The sequence below is a fragment of the Alligator mississippiensis genome, chromosome 5 (assembly GCF_030867095.1).
Source record: "Alligator mississippiensis isolate rAllMis1 chromosome 5, rAllMis1, whole genome shotgun sequence".
Classification (NCBI taxonomy): Eukaryota; Metazoa; Chordata; order Crocodylia; family Alligatoridae; genus Alligator; species Alligator mississippiensis.
This window is the reverse complement of record NC_081828.1, coordinates 20,233,755-20,249,624: the sequence shown is the minus strand read 5'-3', so window position 1 is coordinate 20,249,624 and position 15,870 is coordinate 20,233,755. Positions and strand designations below refer to the sequence as shown.

General features: G+C 37.1%; 1 protein-coding gene across 1 annotated transcript in view; it reads left to right on the top strand.

Annotated features, from left to right (window-relative positions):
- Nucleotides 1–15,870, top strand: part of NEGR1 (neuronal growth regulator 1) — a 654,907-nt gene that overhangs the window by 513,011 nt on the left and 126,026 nt on the right. Inside the window, exon 6 of the mRNA XM_019489191.2 lies at nt 1,909–2,060. Within this exon, the coding sequence (XP_019344736.2) occupies nt 1,909–2,060 (152 nt within the window). The remainder of the gene's footprint in view (nt 1–1,908; nt 2,061–15,870) is intronic.

The window sequence follows — 15,870 nt, the reverse complement described above, 5'->3', positions numbered from 1 at the left end:
GGTGAAACGACAATGTTTTGCAATTCACAAGTCTTGAGAAAAAAATTAAATATCCAGTATGGTCCTTACTCGTCCCACCCCTCCACCCCCCCCAAAAAAAACCCCAACCAACCAACCAAAATTTCCATCGTGTTTCTCAGAATAACACAACTTAGTTTGTTTGTGAAATTGCTGTGCCCATGAGGCAACATATAGCCATTCAGATTTGAGCTGTTCTTTTTCCAGTATGTGGAATGGCCTATATACTCTGCCGGCAGGTATAAACAGGACAAAGCTTTTAAAGTGTTGATTTTCACTGAGAATATAACGTATACAGAGAATTGGAAAAACTAATTTATATGCAATGAAGTATGGTGATTAAATGAAAAATAGAAGCATTAATGTAATTCAGGAAAATATTCAATAATCAATATGCAGCCGTACCATTAATAATGATAGATTTGCATTTTGAGTCAGAATACTAAAAGATTCCATCCCTCTTCTGGATTTATGATGTTCTGCTTCGATATATCAAAATTAAAAAGAAACATGTTTATAGAAGCCAAAGTTCTGCTCTTAATATGAAATATAAGCAGTTCTCTGAGTAATCAAGCATAGGTGGTTATTTTTATCATCTATATCTAGCTGCTTTTTTGTAGCACTGGTTGTATTATGACTGTACAGTCTTGAGATTTTGGATTCAGCATAGGGAGTCTACAAATGAAGAGCCTTGTTCAGTGCTATTTCTGAAAAAATGTGAATATTTCTATGATTCTTTTAGTACTTGTCATGTGAAACTGCTAGAAGAAGGTTTGAGTCTCACCTGCAATAGAAATGCAAACAAAAATATGAAACGAATAAGTCTTATTTGGAGTAATATAACTCAGTTGGGGCCAAATATTGTGAGCCTCACACAAGTCACTACAGAAGGTATTTTACCCTGTATCTCAGAGGCCAGAGATGACTTGAGAGGCGACCTTGTGGCTGCCTATAAATTCATCATGGGGGCGCAGAAGGGAATTGGTGAGGCTCTTCTCGCCAAGGTGCCCCTGGGGGTTACAAGAAATAATGGCCATAAGCTGGCAGAGAGCAGATTTAGACTGGACATTAGGAAGAACTTCTTCACAGTTCGAGTGGCCAAGGTCTGGAACGGGCTCCCAAGGGAGGTGGTGCTCTCCCCTACCCTGGGGGTCTTCAAGAGCAGGTTAGATAAGCATCTGGCTAGGGTCATCTGAACTCAGCACTCTTTCCTGCCTATGCAGGGGGTCTGACTCGATGATCTATTGAGGTCCCTTTCGACTCTAACATCTATGAATCTATGACTTCAACATAGGGGAATCCCCACTAGTTTCCAGTTTTTGTGCTGCAGAAAGAAGGAAGGGAAGCACGGCTCAAGGCTAAGTTATCTAAATACTGTTGTGACCAGGCTATAATAACTGGATGACTTTCCTCTGTAATATCTATGCTCAGTTTTCAAACTTGCCAATTAAAGTTGGCTCCAAGATACTTCCTTTAGACAATCAGTCATGCACTTTATTCATTTTAAACACTTAAGTACCAATGTTAGAATCCAAATGTAGGTTTTCGCTTTCTGATTATGGTGCCAGATTAAGAAAACAGGGCTATCGGAATACCATATGTTCAGTTATATAGGGTAACAGTAGCGAAGAGCAAAGTGTGTATTACATCTTATTACCATTCTTAGAATATAGAACAAATTGGCAGGATATCACATCCAGGGAAAACCATCCTACTATTGCTTGCCAATGCTCCCCAAATCTGGCTTTGTTAGCTTTGTACTACTGGCATCTTCTCCACCCTGTGAATGATTTCTTATATTGACAGTCATGTTCATAATTAAGCAAAGAAAATGGAGACATCAGTGGTTAGGGCATATGATTTACAGAAGATTTTCCTCTTGCCTTCTAGACTGATCAATGGTCAACAAGGAATTACTATTAAAAATTATAATACAAGATCACTTCTTAGTGTCACCAATGTGACAGAGGAACATTTTGGCAACTATACATGTGTCGCTGCCAACAAGCTAGGACTGACCAATGCCAGCCTCCCTCTCAACCGTAAGTAATATGGATATGTTGCAAAATGTCCCTAGTTGCATGTGGGTTTTTTTGCAGTTACGGGTGAAAAAGCAGAGGAATTCTGTAGATTTGTTTTGGTTTTCTTCAAAAGGCATGAATTCATTTACTGCAGTTGTATCTAACTATCACTTTTATGAAGATTTTATATTATGCTTTAGAAGGATCTTTATTTTGAAAGTGGAGGAATGTATTGAAGGAAGTCAATGCTTCACAGAACACTAAAAATACAAAAATCAGAGTTCTTGGTAAAAGCAGGAAAATCTGTGCCAACAGAACAAAAATTATCCATATCTTAAGATGTTAATAAAAACCAAGCAAAACAAATGGTTCCAGTCAGAGCAAGGGGACAATAACTGAACATGGATAAACTAGACTTAGGCTTATGGAGATTCGCTCTCATAAAGGAATCTTCCCATTTTATTTTTAAAAATGTATCCAAAACTATGGACCAATTCATATCTGAATTTTAAAGCTTCATCTTCATGTAAATGTAGAAGAAACTGTGTTGGACAAAGCAGAATAACTGGCTCTCAAATGTTCAGTTAGAATTATCATCTGTTTTTAGATTTTAGGAGTTTATTTGTAGTTGCAATACTTTTGGAGTTGATGAGTCTTGATAGGTATCTTGGTAATATCTAGAAATATGTTTTGTCTATCATGTTAATTATGAGTATTTTTTATTGTTTCTTAACATAACAGATCTTATGGTTAAAAAAAATTAAAAATACATGAACAATTTCTCAAAATTGGTATATTTTACTTGGAAAATATTGTGAGTCTACAAATAAAGTTTCCCTTTGTAAACCTCAGGACTCAGGAAATAACTAGATCAGGGTGCTCAACTCTGGCATGTGGGCCAGATCCAGCCCCCAGTATCACGTCATCTGGCCCATAGGGCTGCCTGTGGGTTCAGAAATTTGTCAGTGGGGGAGTTGTGGCATTGATCCCCTGCTGCCCAATTTACAGACCTGTAGGGACTCTGTAATTTGTAAGTGGTGAGGAAAGGGTGGCCTAAAGCCTGTCACTACAATTTGGATGTATTTGAAATTTGTATCTGTGCATAGAATTTGGGGTGGGTGTAAACTAGATAAATACAATCAGGTTAAATGATCATTTATAAATGAATGTGACATTTTTATTTGAAAAGAAATTCTGCCCCAATTCACCTCTAGCTCAGTGGGGACAGGAATGAGTTCAGTAAATTAAATGGTTATATACATCCCCAGTTTATGTGCAGTTTTAGGTATATACAGGTGTTAAATTTAGATCCATGTAACTAGAGTTAGGTCAATCTAAGTGCCTGATTGTACAGGCATTCAGAGGGCTTGAATTACCCAAAAAATGGCATGCCTGATCTAAGTTAGTTCACCTGAGTAGGTGCATTAACTTAGCTCGAGATTGGGTTAACTCAATCTAGAAAAGAGTTAACCCAATCTCTGGAATGCCTGTAAGCATTTGCATCCCAGCCCTGGGGCTGGAAAAGTCCAGCCACTTACCTGCGTCCTAGGGCTGTGCTATCCCCCACCCAGCCCCAACCCTGACTGAGTTATTTTTACCCCCACGCCCCACAATCCCCAAAGCCCAGATAAATGACCCCCACTTTCCACCAAACCCCTCCCCATCTCATTACTTACCCCAGGCTCCCTGTGCAGCCCCTGCAAGCAGCAAACTGCTGCACACACTGCTCCCAGCAGCAGCAAACTCCTTAAAATAAGCCACCTACACCTAGACCAGGTGCAGTGAATGCTTATTTGCACCCTCAGATATTATGGACACTGATTCAGAGGTGTATGTCTGTATGCATGTATGCACACGTGTGGGTGCAGAGGGGTGGAAATGCTAGGCAATATGATCATGTATAGTAGATTGCACAAGGGATACATACCTCCTCCCTGTACACATGAAAACCAGGTTTTTTTGGCCTGATTTTTTGTTCAGGTAAGAACAGTGAATCTGCTTTACCTCTACACAATGTATGTGATCCATCTGTGAAGTTGGTTTGCTTCACTATGAGTTCAGAGTGCATAAGGAATGTGGGACTGAGTATCATATAACAGAACAAAATATCTTACTATCACATCAAATTAAATATCATATAACAGAACAAAATATCTTACTATCACATCAAATTAAATATCATATATCAAATAAAATATGTATTGTTTCATAAATGAAGATAAATCAAATTATGGTTGATCAACAGCCAATGAGGTGCATAAAAGTACAGGTTCCCCTCGATTTATGCAGGTTCTTTATATGCGAATTTGCTCTTATGCAATGAGCATGTTTAGACCCATAATTCATTTTATGAGAGGTAAATTCGCTCTTATGCGATCGGCATAGATGCCCCCCCACCCAAGCAGGTAAGTCTGTGGGGAAAGGGCCATGGCCCCATTCACCCCAGTCCTGACTGCAGCAGCCCCGGGAGCAGCTGGCTCCAGCTGCTTGCACCAGGGCAGGGCACAGCCCAGGAGCAAAGGTGAGTGGGGACAGGCGGAGCACAGTGCAACCCCCTTCCCTAGTCCCAGCCTCACTCCCTCCCTTCCTCCCTCCCTCACTGCCATGGGAACATATCCCTATTTGTTACATTGTAAAGTGGGTTCGCTTTATGCAAATTCAATTCATGTGCCAATCTCTGGGAACACATATACAGCATAAATCAAGGGAAACCTGTAAATAATGTTGACTTCCAGGGAAAAATCATTTGTTCCTGTGTCATGGTTTGCATAGTCACATGACATGAGAAACACTCTCATGCAAAATTCCTTAACGACTGATTAAGTATCAGAGAGAATTCTCTCTCTAAAGGATACTTACAGTCTCTTTTGATGGGAATGAGAGAAATAAGAAATATACTATTATAGTAGACAGGCCGTTGTTCAGAGGGGGAGATTTAACAATAGATGTTTAACAGATATATTTGATCATCTAATGTACAGCTAAATATAATCTGATCACAATGTTACTGAATATATATTAAAGTTAGACCATCATGTCTTATTTAAATGTATATTAATAAAAAATAAAGCATGAGCGCGTTAGAACAATGCAAAATGAGCTGTAAAGTGGTTAGAATAGTGTCATTAGACAAGCTGCCAATAATTAGGAAGATTAGGGAGCCCCTGCTGGATGTCCTTCTGTGTTCTTATGCAAAACCACAATCAGTGTATGAAGACAAAGTGATTTTATCAGGATTCTGTCACAAAGCCTTGCTTATAGTACAAGAGCTTCAAATTCTGAATGTAAAAGACTACACACCTCTGCTATTAGGTATTGGCAAATTGCCCAATGTCTCTGAGTAATTGCTAATTGGCTACTTCTATCTGCATTTTTAAAAAGGTACTTCTGTACAGCGGTTAAGAAGGCTGAATTTTTCCTCAACTGCAGGTTCATATTTAGTAAGTAAATCGCATGTCAGTAGCTCAGCACCACCGCCCTCTTTTAAAGGCAGACTCTAGTACTATTCTCTTGTACTAGTATCAATGTCAAAAACTATTCTGTAAAAGGATTTAAAGTAAGGCTATTAAAAAATAGAAGCATACTTAACATAGGATTATGTGCTCTGCTAGCAAGGGGAGAATGGGTGTCAGTGAAGTGTAAATACAGGCTTAAATTGAGAGGGAAGCAAAAATAGGCATGGAGATGATAGAATTATAAGGTACTGAATCTCTTCATGTGGGTACAGAAAGCTGGTTTGAAATGATGGTGAGAGTGGGTTAAGAGAGTTGCACAGCTATAGGACAGCAATACCAGCTGGATGGAGGAATAGAAGAAAAATCTGCCTGTGGTACTTGTTTTCTGAAGGGGGAGAATATCTTCACTTGCTTTGGACAGGAGCAGCTAAAGGAGCTAGTTATGATCATTTGTATTCATGGGAAGTAGGAAGCTGGGAAGTAAATAAAAAAAAGCCTTGCATATGAAGCTGATATTTTTGTGGGCTTACCCAAACCTATGGCTCCTGTAAATGTTGTACAGTTTACCATGTTACTCATTGAGGAACATAATGGGTTATGTCTGAAAATGTATAAGCTACTAAAAAAAAAAAGACTATCACCTGAAAATAAGGACTGAAAATTGTCCCCCCCCCCCAAAAAAAAAACCCAATCCCAGAGCAAGCCAGTGGTTCCAATGAATTAATAATGAACGGCAATTTGCTAATTATTCAGGTCTAAACCCTTAGTATATTTCAAATATGTTATTTTCCAAATCTATTTTCTGTTTATGGGCAGATAAATTGGAAAAGCTTCCCAAGGTGCCACTTCAGTATGTGTGTTGGGGGGTGGGGGGCTGCGTGTGTATATTGGATGGTCCCACTCTGCCATCTATGGGCCCAACTCATCTAGTGTTTAGCACTATTTATGTGGTTTTCCACTGTGTGATATACTTAAATAGAAAAAGAACTAAACCTTTTCTATAAGTAAAACATGAATTTTATGATTCATTAAATCCTTTCTTCTTCAGGGAACAAGTGGTATTACGGTATGAACCCAGCATAAAAGGTTCCATTTACAAAGGAACAAGGCAAGGAGTCAATAGAGAAAGGAAAAGTCCTTGTTGAAATATGCAAATTTTGCTTCTAAATTAACACAATTTTCTTTTAAAACAGGAAGCACTTTCTTGCAAACAAATCTGTGAAACTGCCCAGAGGGCCAAACCTTAACTCTAGCCACTAACACAGAATTTGCATCATTCCATACTTTGTTGCTCTAGAAAAAAAAATAGTCTCAATTTACTGCTAAAACTTGTATCTCATGCAATATTACATTCTATAAATCAAATGCTGTAATCCTCAAAAAATTTTTGCATTTGTGACTGTAGCTTACGAAGTTGATAGGGTTTTTTTGCAATAAGAAATGGATAAAATGGTGGAGCACATTTTTCCTATTTGTAATAAGTAATGGAAGAAAGATTATGAAAAGATTCAAGTACCTTAAAAAAGAACATGCTAACTGCTCTTTATGGGGCATTAATCTTCACTGTTTTAGTAAGCATAAAAATCAGTACATGGACTAATGTTTAAAAAGAATGGCTGTTTTCTCTAAAAAAAAACCCAAAAACCCAAACAAACAGCCAAAAACTCCTTCAGAAAAGAAAACCTCAAAGCAAGTTTCTTGCCAGCAGTTGTCTGGGAATGGGAGGATAACGAGTCCAGTGATACCCACTACTGCATCTCATTTCACCAGAGAGTTCCTTTTCAACTTGGAACTTCAAAACATTTCAAGAACTCTGGCTGATTCATTTCTTGGTCCAAAAAAAGTTTCATTGTTTGTATTGTATAATTTAGATGAAGCAGCCTGAAGAATGCCTTCTCTCCTCAATAAAGAATTTTTGGAGTAGGAATAACGGTGCATCTACACATGCCGTTAAGGCAACGTGATAAACTCCAGCACAGTTTGCAGCACAGAGAGAACTGCTTCTGGGCATAGCATTTACACATGTACCTGCGACTGCAGTAGTTTGAGCCAGGCAGAGCAGCCCTTGGTTGGCAGGAGGTCTGGGGAGGTTAGCCCCAGGCTTCAGGTGACGGTGTCAGGTGGTGTCAAGGCTGGCTGGGGCATGAGGGTGCTGAAGTGTAGGGCTAAGAGGCAGACAGCCCATACACTTTAGCACCCTCATGCCCCGGCCAGCCCCTGTCACCATCTACAAGTGTGTTCCAGCGGAGTAAATTACTCCGTCATAGGACAGTACTGTCCCTGACAGTGCTATCCTATGGAGGACTCAATTAATTTACTGCACCCCAATACCAGCGCTTGTGTAGACTATGATGCTTTATTGTGGAGCTAATTAGTCAACTCCACAGTAAAGCACATATGTTAGATGTACCCACTGTGTGGTTAAACTCAACCTTCATATATGTTACATTGAAAAAAATAGGTTGTAGATATCATGTCCCTCAAAAGGGATAAGAATACTTTATTTCTCACTTTCTTCTGCAGTCTTCTTTTAGGTTTAGCTGCACAGATCCAGACGTGACAATCTGAGTCCACTGCTTCACATCTAGAAAAAGGCATATGTGGTGGTAGATTTTTCCAGGCTAGAATCCAGATGTATTGGTTATATTCCAGATTTGGAGAGCTAATTATGACATTTGCTAGCTAAGAAGGAATTATTTATCAGAAACAGTTGGACCAGTATATCAGAGAAAAACAATTAAGAAGCTAAGACTTTTATTGATATGTATTGCCTCTGTGATAGATTTGCATCCTTCATGACTATATTTCTGTGTGTGCATTTACACAGCATTGGTTCTTAGGTTTGACTTCTAGAGCAGGAATTCAGATTGGTAGAGCAGCTACATAACATTTATTCAAGACCCATCTTTTCAGGTATGAGACTGTCAGCCACTCTAAACAGAACTGTGCAGACAGTACTCCAGAAAGAAAATATGAGTAACTTAGACAAGTAGCTGTGGTTTTCTTTGAGTTGATAGCCTATACAGTTCTATACTCCTCCCATCCTTGCCTACTGAATCTTATTAGAAATTTCCAATTTAGTGCAAGGAATAGAGAAGCTGTTGGAGCTACTGTACCATATTCAGTGAGAGCTAGAGGCAGAGAGCGTACGCTACTATGAAAGAGGCCTGAGCTTGTGCAGCTGAAGTATTGCTGAAGTATAATCTGGATCCATCCATGCAGTCATCTTGAAGAACCCATGCTATTATAAGAAGTAACCATCATATTATCTATTTGCTTTTATAGTAGTTACACAGAGTGAGAAATACGTCATAGACCTTTGATATATGGCAAATGGGTAAACTGATACCTTTTCAAGAGCATCCACTGTAGGGGAGAAAGTCTCTTTCACTGTTTGCTGTACACTATTAAACAGCAGCCATATAACTATTCAGAAATTACTTCCGTTTAATGGCAGATTAAATGAGCCATTCATGCATGTATCTTGGTATCAGATCTTTTGGGATGACAACTGGTATAAAAATCCTTACCATAGTACCACTAATGATTACAAAATGTAAATAATCACAAACAACGGCAGAAAAGGTCAATGGTTGCATTTGGAAGAGGAAGGAACAAGGTGTGTGTGAGATGTAGCAGTATTTTTTGTGCTAATTTAATCACTGCAGCAAAACAGAACTACTTTATTCAATAAGCATCCAACTGTGAACTTATGGTTAGTGCGACATGCTTATGATCTTGTCTCAAACATTCCTGCATGCCAGTAAGCATCAGACCGTGCCCTCAATTTATATTTGTTGATTACATTGTGTCCTGATTCACACCCAAACTGCTATCTTAATATTTTAATAAATTGAGCTCTGTCTGCAATGTAAGAAAAAAAAAAAGAAATTAATACTGTTTTAAAAGGCTTTAAATGAAGTCTTTCTGATTTGAAATTAAAAGGTAATAACGTGTGTGTTGCTGAGTCACCCTTACAATATATAACTGGTGCGTCACTGCAGATCCCTTCTGAAATTCCAGACAGCTTAGATTTATGTATAGCAACTTTCATTAAATTAATATTTCCTGAAGTATTGTATGAAGATCTTCCATGCAATATAGGAAATAATCTATAGGAATATTTCTATAGTAAATACTTGGCCATGGTATTCATTTATCACCTCCGAAGTGTGTAGGAGTCCTAGTTATGGCACAAAATTCTGTTAAGCTAGCCTTCCTTTTTAAGCTGCATCAGAAAAACAATGTTTTCCAAAATAAGTATTGTGATGTACAAGGAAAGCCCCTATCGTAGTGCCACCACTATCAATAATATGAAGAGTAGGTGGGCAGATCTGCTGCTGCTGGTAAATGTTCATGACAGGTTTGCAAGATTGATTTAATGGTCTCCAATGTATATAGACTACTTGCTCTCTAAGAACTACTACTGTTGTAGAGAATGGAGATAATACTCTGTTTTTAAACCCAAAGACTATATGTATTTTCACTGTCATTGTATTAATATCCATGAATTTCTTACATGACATTATATGTAAGATCATCTGAACCTAGATATCTCTGTAACTATAGCTATCAGTAAATGCAATACACCTTTATTATGGGCATCAAGTCACAATATTTTTGCGTTGTTAAATAATTTATCTAAACAGCAGACTACATGGCAAAACAATGAAGCATTTAACACATTTCCCACCTGTATACTGCAAATGGAATGACAAAGTGCAAATTGAATTTTGAGTACAGACTGAGAGAGATTCCTTCACTTGAACACGTGTTTGAGCTTCACAAAACATACACAGATTGAACACTTAGCTCCTTATGCATTATTCATCCACATAGATTAAAGATAGTGCCCACTGGTATGGAAAATGCAGTAATGGGTTAGCATCACGTCATGATATATTCTCATACTAGTACTCTCATCACTGCTGCCTGTGATGGCCTAAAAGCTGCTGTCCCTTAGCTGTTGATATTGCTCCATATGCATCAGCAGTAGGAAAAGGCATGCAGTCTCAAAGATGACGTCTCTTTCATCTTCTGCATAAAGCATTATGAGTCCATTTTTTGAGGGGATTAGTTTTTGATCTATTACATCGAGGAACTGCTTTAGCTGTATCTTCCAAACCAGGATAATCATTTGATATAACATTTTATTGATATAATGAAACCCATATTAAGCCACTTGCTAATCATGTTCACCGATCCCATCTGGCAATAAAATCTGAGCGCCCTCTAAGGGTTTTTCTGTATTAATATCACTGTGCATGTGACCACCCACTATACCAGCCACAAATACAGCAATCCCACAGGTAGCTGCTATTAACAGGTTTCAGTCATTTTAAATTTTGTTTGAAATCATGCACGCTGCCTCACTGGGGTGCACAGAAGTTCTGTGAGTCTTTTTATAGGCTGTTTTATCATTACACTCTGAAGAGGACTTTTTATTGACTGATAAATTGTATTTTAATGTGTTTGGCTGTATGGCAGGTTTCCACTAACTTTTAGCTCAATAGCACTGCTGGTCTACCCATTTTGTCATCTCTACAAAGAAATGTGCTCTCCAGGGAAATTTCCTTTATGTTCACAGGCTTAGTTCTGTTGGCCAAGAACCTGCAAAAAAGGCACCAGATCTTCTTATTTTACTATATCATTCTCAAAGCAGTAACCCTACAAAGAAATCAGAGTGAAATCTGACTGCTGTTTTTTACTGTATCTGATCTACGTGTGGGAGCTTCCAATCTGTTGTTATATTAATGAAAATGTATTTTTAATTATATTATTTTTATCCATGTTTCTGTAGGTATTAAGAGCTGATTCCAGAGCCCTCTGAAGTCACTGGAAAGACATCTATTGATTTTGATAGGCTTTGTGGATCAGGTCCAAAAAGTTGTGAGATTCATAGGTTCCTGCAGAGTCACGTAGCTTGTTCTTTCATTTGAAGTGCACACCTACTGCTGCCATCATGTTCTTTCCACAGAAAATCCCATGGGGTACAGACACTCCACCTAGAGATTTTGCTGGCTTGACTTGTTCTGGCTCCTATGGGAAAGGAGACCATAGATCTTCAGCACTTTCTTCTCAATGGTAGTAGTAGAAATGCACAACTATAAAACTGTCAGGTTACCAGGTTGCACAACTATAAAACTGGTACTTGTATCTGTTAAACAAATCTTTCATCTGTAGGATTCATTGCCATAAGGTATTAGTGAGAAAAGGAGCTGTGTAAAATTCAAAAAAGGATAAAAAATAGGGCAACATTTGCGTCCATGATGAAAATGTATCGTTTCTTTGTATAATACAAAAGAAAGGATTGGATCTTGTTTTATTATAGTGCCTTCTCTAAATCAGTGGTGTGGCCACATGGCTCAGCCTATTAGTCTCAAAAATAAAATTGCAGAATGAGGGAGGGTTAAGAAAAGAATGATGGGACTTAATGGCATGAAAAATTCTCATCTGAAGAGAAATTGAAAAGTTTGGGATTGTTTACTGTAGAAAAGAAGAATGAGAGGTACATGGTAAAAGTATATAAGATAATGACTGATTTAAAATAGTAGATAAGTAACTGCTGTTCTCTCCATCTCATAAGTAAATCAACAGTGGAATTAAATGGTGGCAAATTTGACACACCTACATAAAATGCTTTATCACAGAACGTATAAGACTGTAGGATCCAATGTGACAGCAAGCTGAGACCAAAAATGTAGCAATATTCTAAAGGAACTATATATTTATATGGATAGTGAAAATAGCCAGGTTCATTATAAGTACTGATTTTAAAACAATGGAAGGGCGACTAAATTTGCGCTTTGTTGTTTATGACAATCTCTAACTATTAAAGATTGGGAGCAGATGGGACACTGGACTAGATAGACCTTGACTATGACCTATAACAACAATTCCTATGCTTTTCTGCTTCCAGGTCAAATTAGTATTTCTTTGTATGCTTCCCTGTATGCTAGCTGATTATTTGGCTAAGGTTGGTGAGCTTTAACTTAAAAAAATACAGATGCAGACTTAACTTTAAAAGGTTTATTTCTTGTCATTTTATAGTTCAGTGTTGCTTACAAGTGGAACTGTAAGTATAGTTTGTCTTCCAAAATATGGACATGCCAATTAAATTCTGCTCCTCATACTTGGTGACCAAATAGGGCTACTTGTATAATAAGGCAAATAGGTTTGGGGCCATATTCAGAGGTGCTGTGCCATGGTTCATTTAGCAAACAGAAATTTATATCCAAACTATAATGACCTGAAAGGATTTGTTTATTTCTACCTTAAGAATTTTCTAGTAAGATAAGTTAAAAATAAAAAGAGATTCAGAAGAAATGGTGGGAAATTGCAGGCAAATATATATGTATATTTAAAATCTTGGTGAACTTTGCCCTAGAATTCCTATATATTACAGCACATATTTGTAAACCACAGAAAATTAAGAGGGTAAAATCATCTTTACTTCAATGCAACAAAAGCTAAAAATAGATTACAGATTTAAAACTGTAGAGAGCCTTTTCAGTGAGCCCACAATATAAACACTAATTAACCTCTGTGTTGAATCATCTCTGAAACCAAATGCTAAGGGATTTCACCAAGCCTTTATAGGAGGTGATTTAAGCAGATTTCTCTTAAATCTACCTATGGTGTTATATGTCAAACTAAGAAATGTAAGACCCAGAGGGATCTCAAAAGCTTTTGACAGTTTTTATGCAATAAACCAAGGATTTATAAAAGCTTACTGTTTTTTAGGGTTTTGTGTTTAAAAAAAAAAAAAAAAACAGCTTAAAAATGTTAATAATAGAGTCCTAGGCATTGCTTGTTACATTTGAAACAGTGACATAAAGACATATAATTTATTTTTCAGAAATGTACTTCTTTTCCAAATTTATTATTACAGGTGGTTTATTCTAACTCCCATTTTTAGTTTAAAATACTTTACAGCAGTGACTTTTTCTGTCCACTGAAGAAATCATGCTACTAAAGTCTTACTAAATTATCACCCTGTAAAAATATATTCCGCTTTTTAATCTTTGTAATATTTTGATTTCATGCATTTTTAGTTAAAGATAAAAAGAAAATCTGAAGATTTGAACTGTATTAAAGTTTTCAGTTGAAATACTATACCAAGAAAAACCCACTAACTCATTTTGTTTTCATAATTGTCCTGTGGAATGAAAAGAGAAGGAAATAAATTTTATTGGCACCGTTTCAGTAAATGAAAACAACTACAATATAGCAATCACATATTGATTTAAAATCTTTGAGTTAGAAAATTTAAAACTTGTGTCAGTAACAGCTGTTTTTTAAACATGAAGCTTAAACATATGCCTGTAATAAAATGACAAAGTGATGGGACTCAGTTTGTGATTAGGAATGTTATATTATTTTACCTCTACCCCAGAAAGGACTTTTTGGTGGATTTAAAGCTATGGCTGATAGAGACATCACCTCCAATATTGCTGTACACAGAGACATCACCTCCAACATTTCTGTCCATAAATAGTCCTTGGTAAATCCCTTAATTTGGAGATCTGTAGTTTTGCTTTGTAAATTAATGTGTTACCTTTCTTTTTTACCAAAAAGCAAGTTGAACGTTAGTCCTTGGAAGTTCATGCCAATTTATTGTATCCAAGTAAATGACCAAGTCTAGAATATAATTTTTCTACATTTATGATTAAGAGATTCATTTGAGGTCCATCTAAAAGTCAAAATTAGGGTTAAAGCTCTAAAATAAAAAATAAAGATCCCACACATCTAGAGTTTTCATCCTGCTAAACTTGAAAGATGTCAGTGGTCATAGAAAGTTAGAACATTGATCTGTTAAAATATCTGGCAGACAGTTCACAAATGAAAGTTCACCTGGTCTTTGGGCATTTGCTATCAATTGGTAACTGTTTGAACTGCTGTGCATTTAAATATTGTTTTAAAATTAGTATAGACCGCAATGAACCTCTGTTACCTGAGGGTGCAACAGTTGATGTATGATTCATTTTAGTAAAAAATGTATTTTAAGTCTTGTGGTCCTTACAGAAATTAACTTATAAATTATCTGATTTACATAAAACCAGCTTCCCAATAGTGTAGTAGAATTTTCTCCTGTTTTTCAAACATAAATATAAAAACAGCTAACCAGAAAATCAGCTGATCTACTCATGAGTCTTGAAACAGCATACACTTAAAAATCAAGAGGATGGACTTGCATAGTAAGGCACTATGTAACTGTTCTTTTACATTCCTTCAAAATCTTTCCTGTCTATTCAGGGATCATATGATGTAAAAAGCATGGCCATAATTCACTGTGTTCTGGTAATTCTTCATCCTAGACCAGCTCTGTAAAGGACCATTGAAGCAAGGTATAATTTGAAATGATTATTCTGTGGGACAGATCAACTTCTGGCAGCCCCAGGGCTAGGATGCAGCTGAGTATCTTTTCCCTAAAAACGATTGGAAATCCTGCATGGTGTCTGTAAATTCTCATTATCAAAGACCTGTCTTGAGTCTCATTCTGGAAATGATATTTGTAGAGCAGGAGGGCCCTTCAATCTGCTGTGGTCTCTGAAGTCAGCGGCATTCTCCATGGTATGAAGATGCTTTATCATATTTTCTGTTACTTAATCTAAGCATTATTAATTAATCAGACAAAAAATAAAAATGGTCACCTGACTGAGACTCTAAAGGCATATAAATCTCAGGTCTGATACCTGTAGACATAGTCAAACTGCACACTGAAATTTCAATGAAGTATCCCCCAAGGTAGAATAATATTCATTTGGAATAATATCAGTAAGCTATTGCATGAGTTTTGCCAAATATGGTATCCTTGAAATTACATATTTTGAAAATATGAATTCCTTTAGTTTTAGGTTTTTTGTTTTAATAATAATTCCATTATTTACAAATACTGTGCACAGTTTTGGTCACTCATGTTCAAGAAAAATTAACTTAAACTGGAAAAGGTGCTGATCAGGAAAACGTGTCTTACAAAAGGAGACTTGGAAGACGCTGATTTGTTTAGCAGTGGAAAAGAAAGGCTGAAAGGGGATATGATAGTGCTCTAGAAATACATTGAGCAGAGGGATGAGAGAAAACTGAAGGAAAAAGTTGACATCAAAATTAATGGGTACAAACTGGCCGTGAATAAATTTAAGCTGAAAATTAGGTCCCTAACCATTGGAGCAGTGAGCTTCTTGAACAGCCTTTCAGTCAGAGCATAGGGTTCAACAACAACTTCAATACTTCTAAGATAGAGATCAATACATTTGTGGAAAGGATTGTATGCTCGTATGCCTGCAATAGCAGGGAGCTGGACATGGTCCAGGACTAAGTTCCTAAATACAATTAAAAGCCCAAATAGGTATTGCACTTGGATCTGCCTTCTTGGA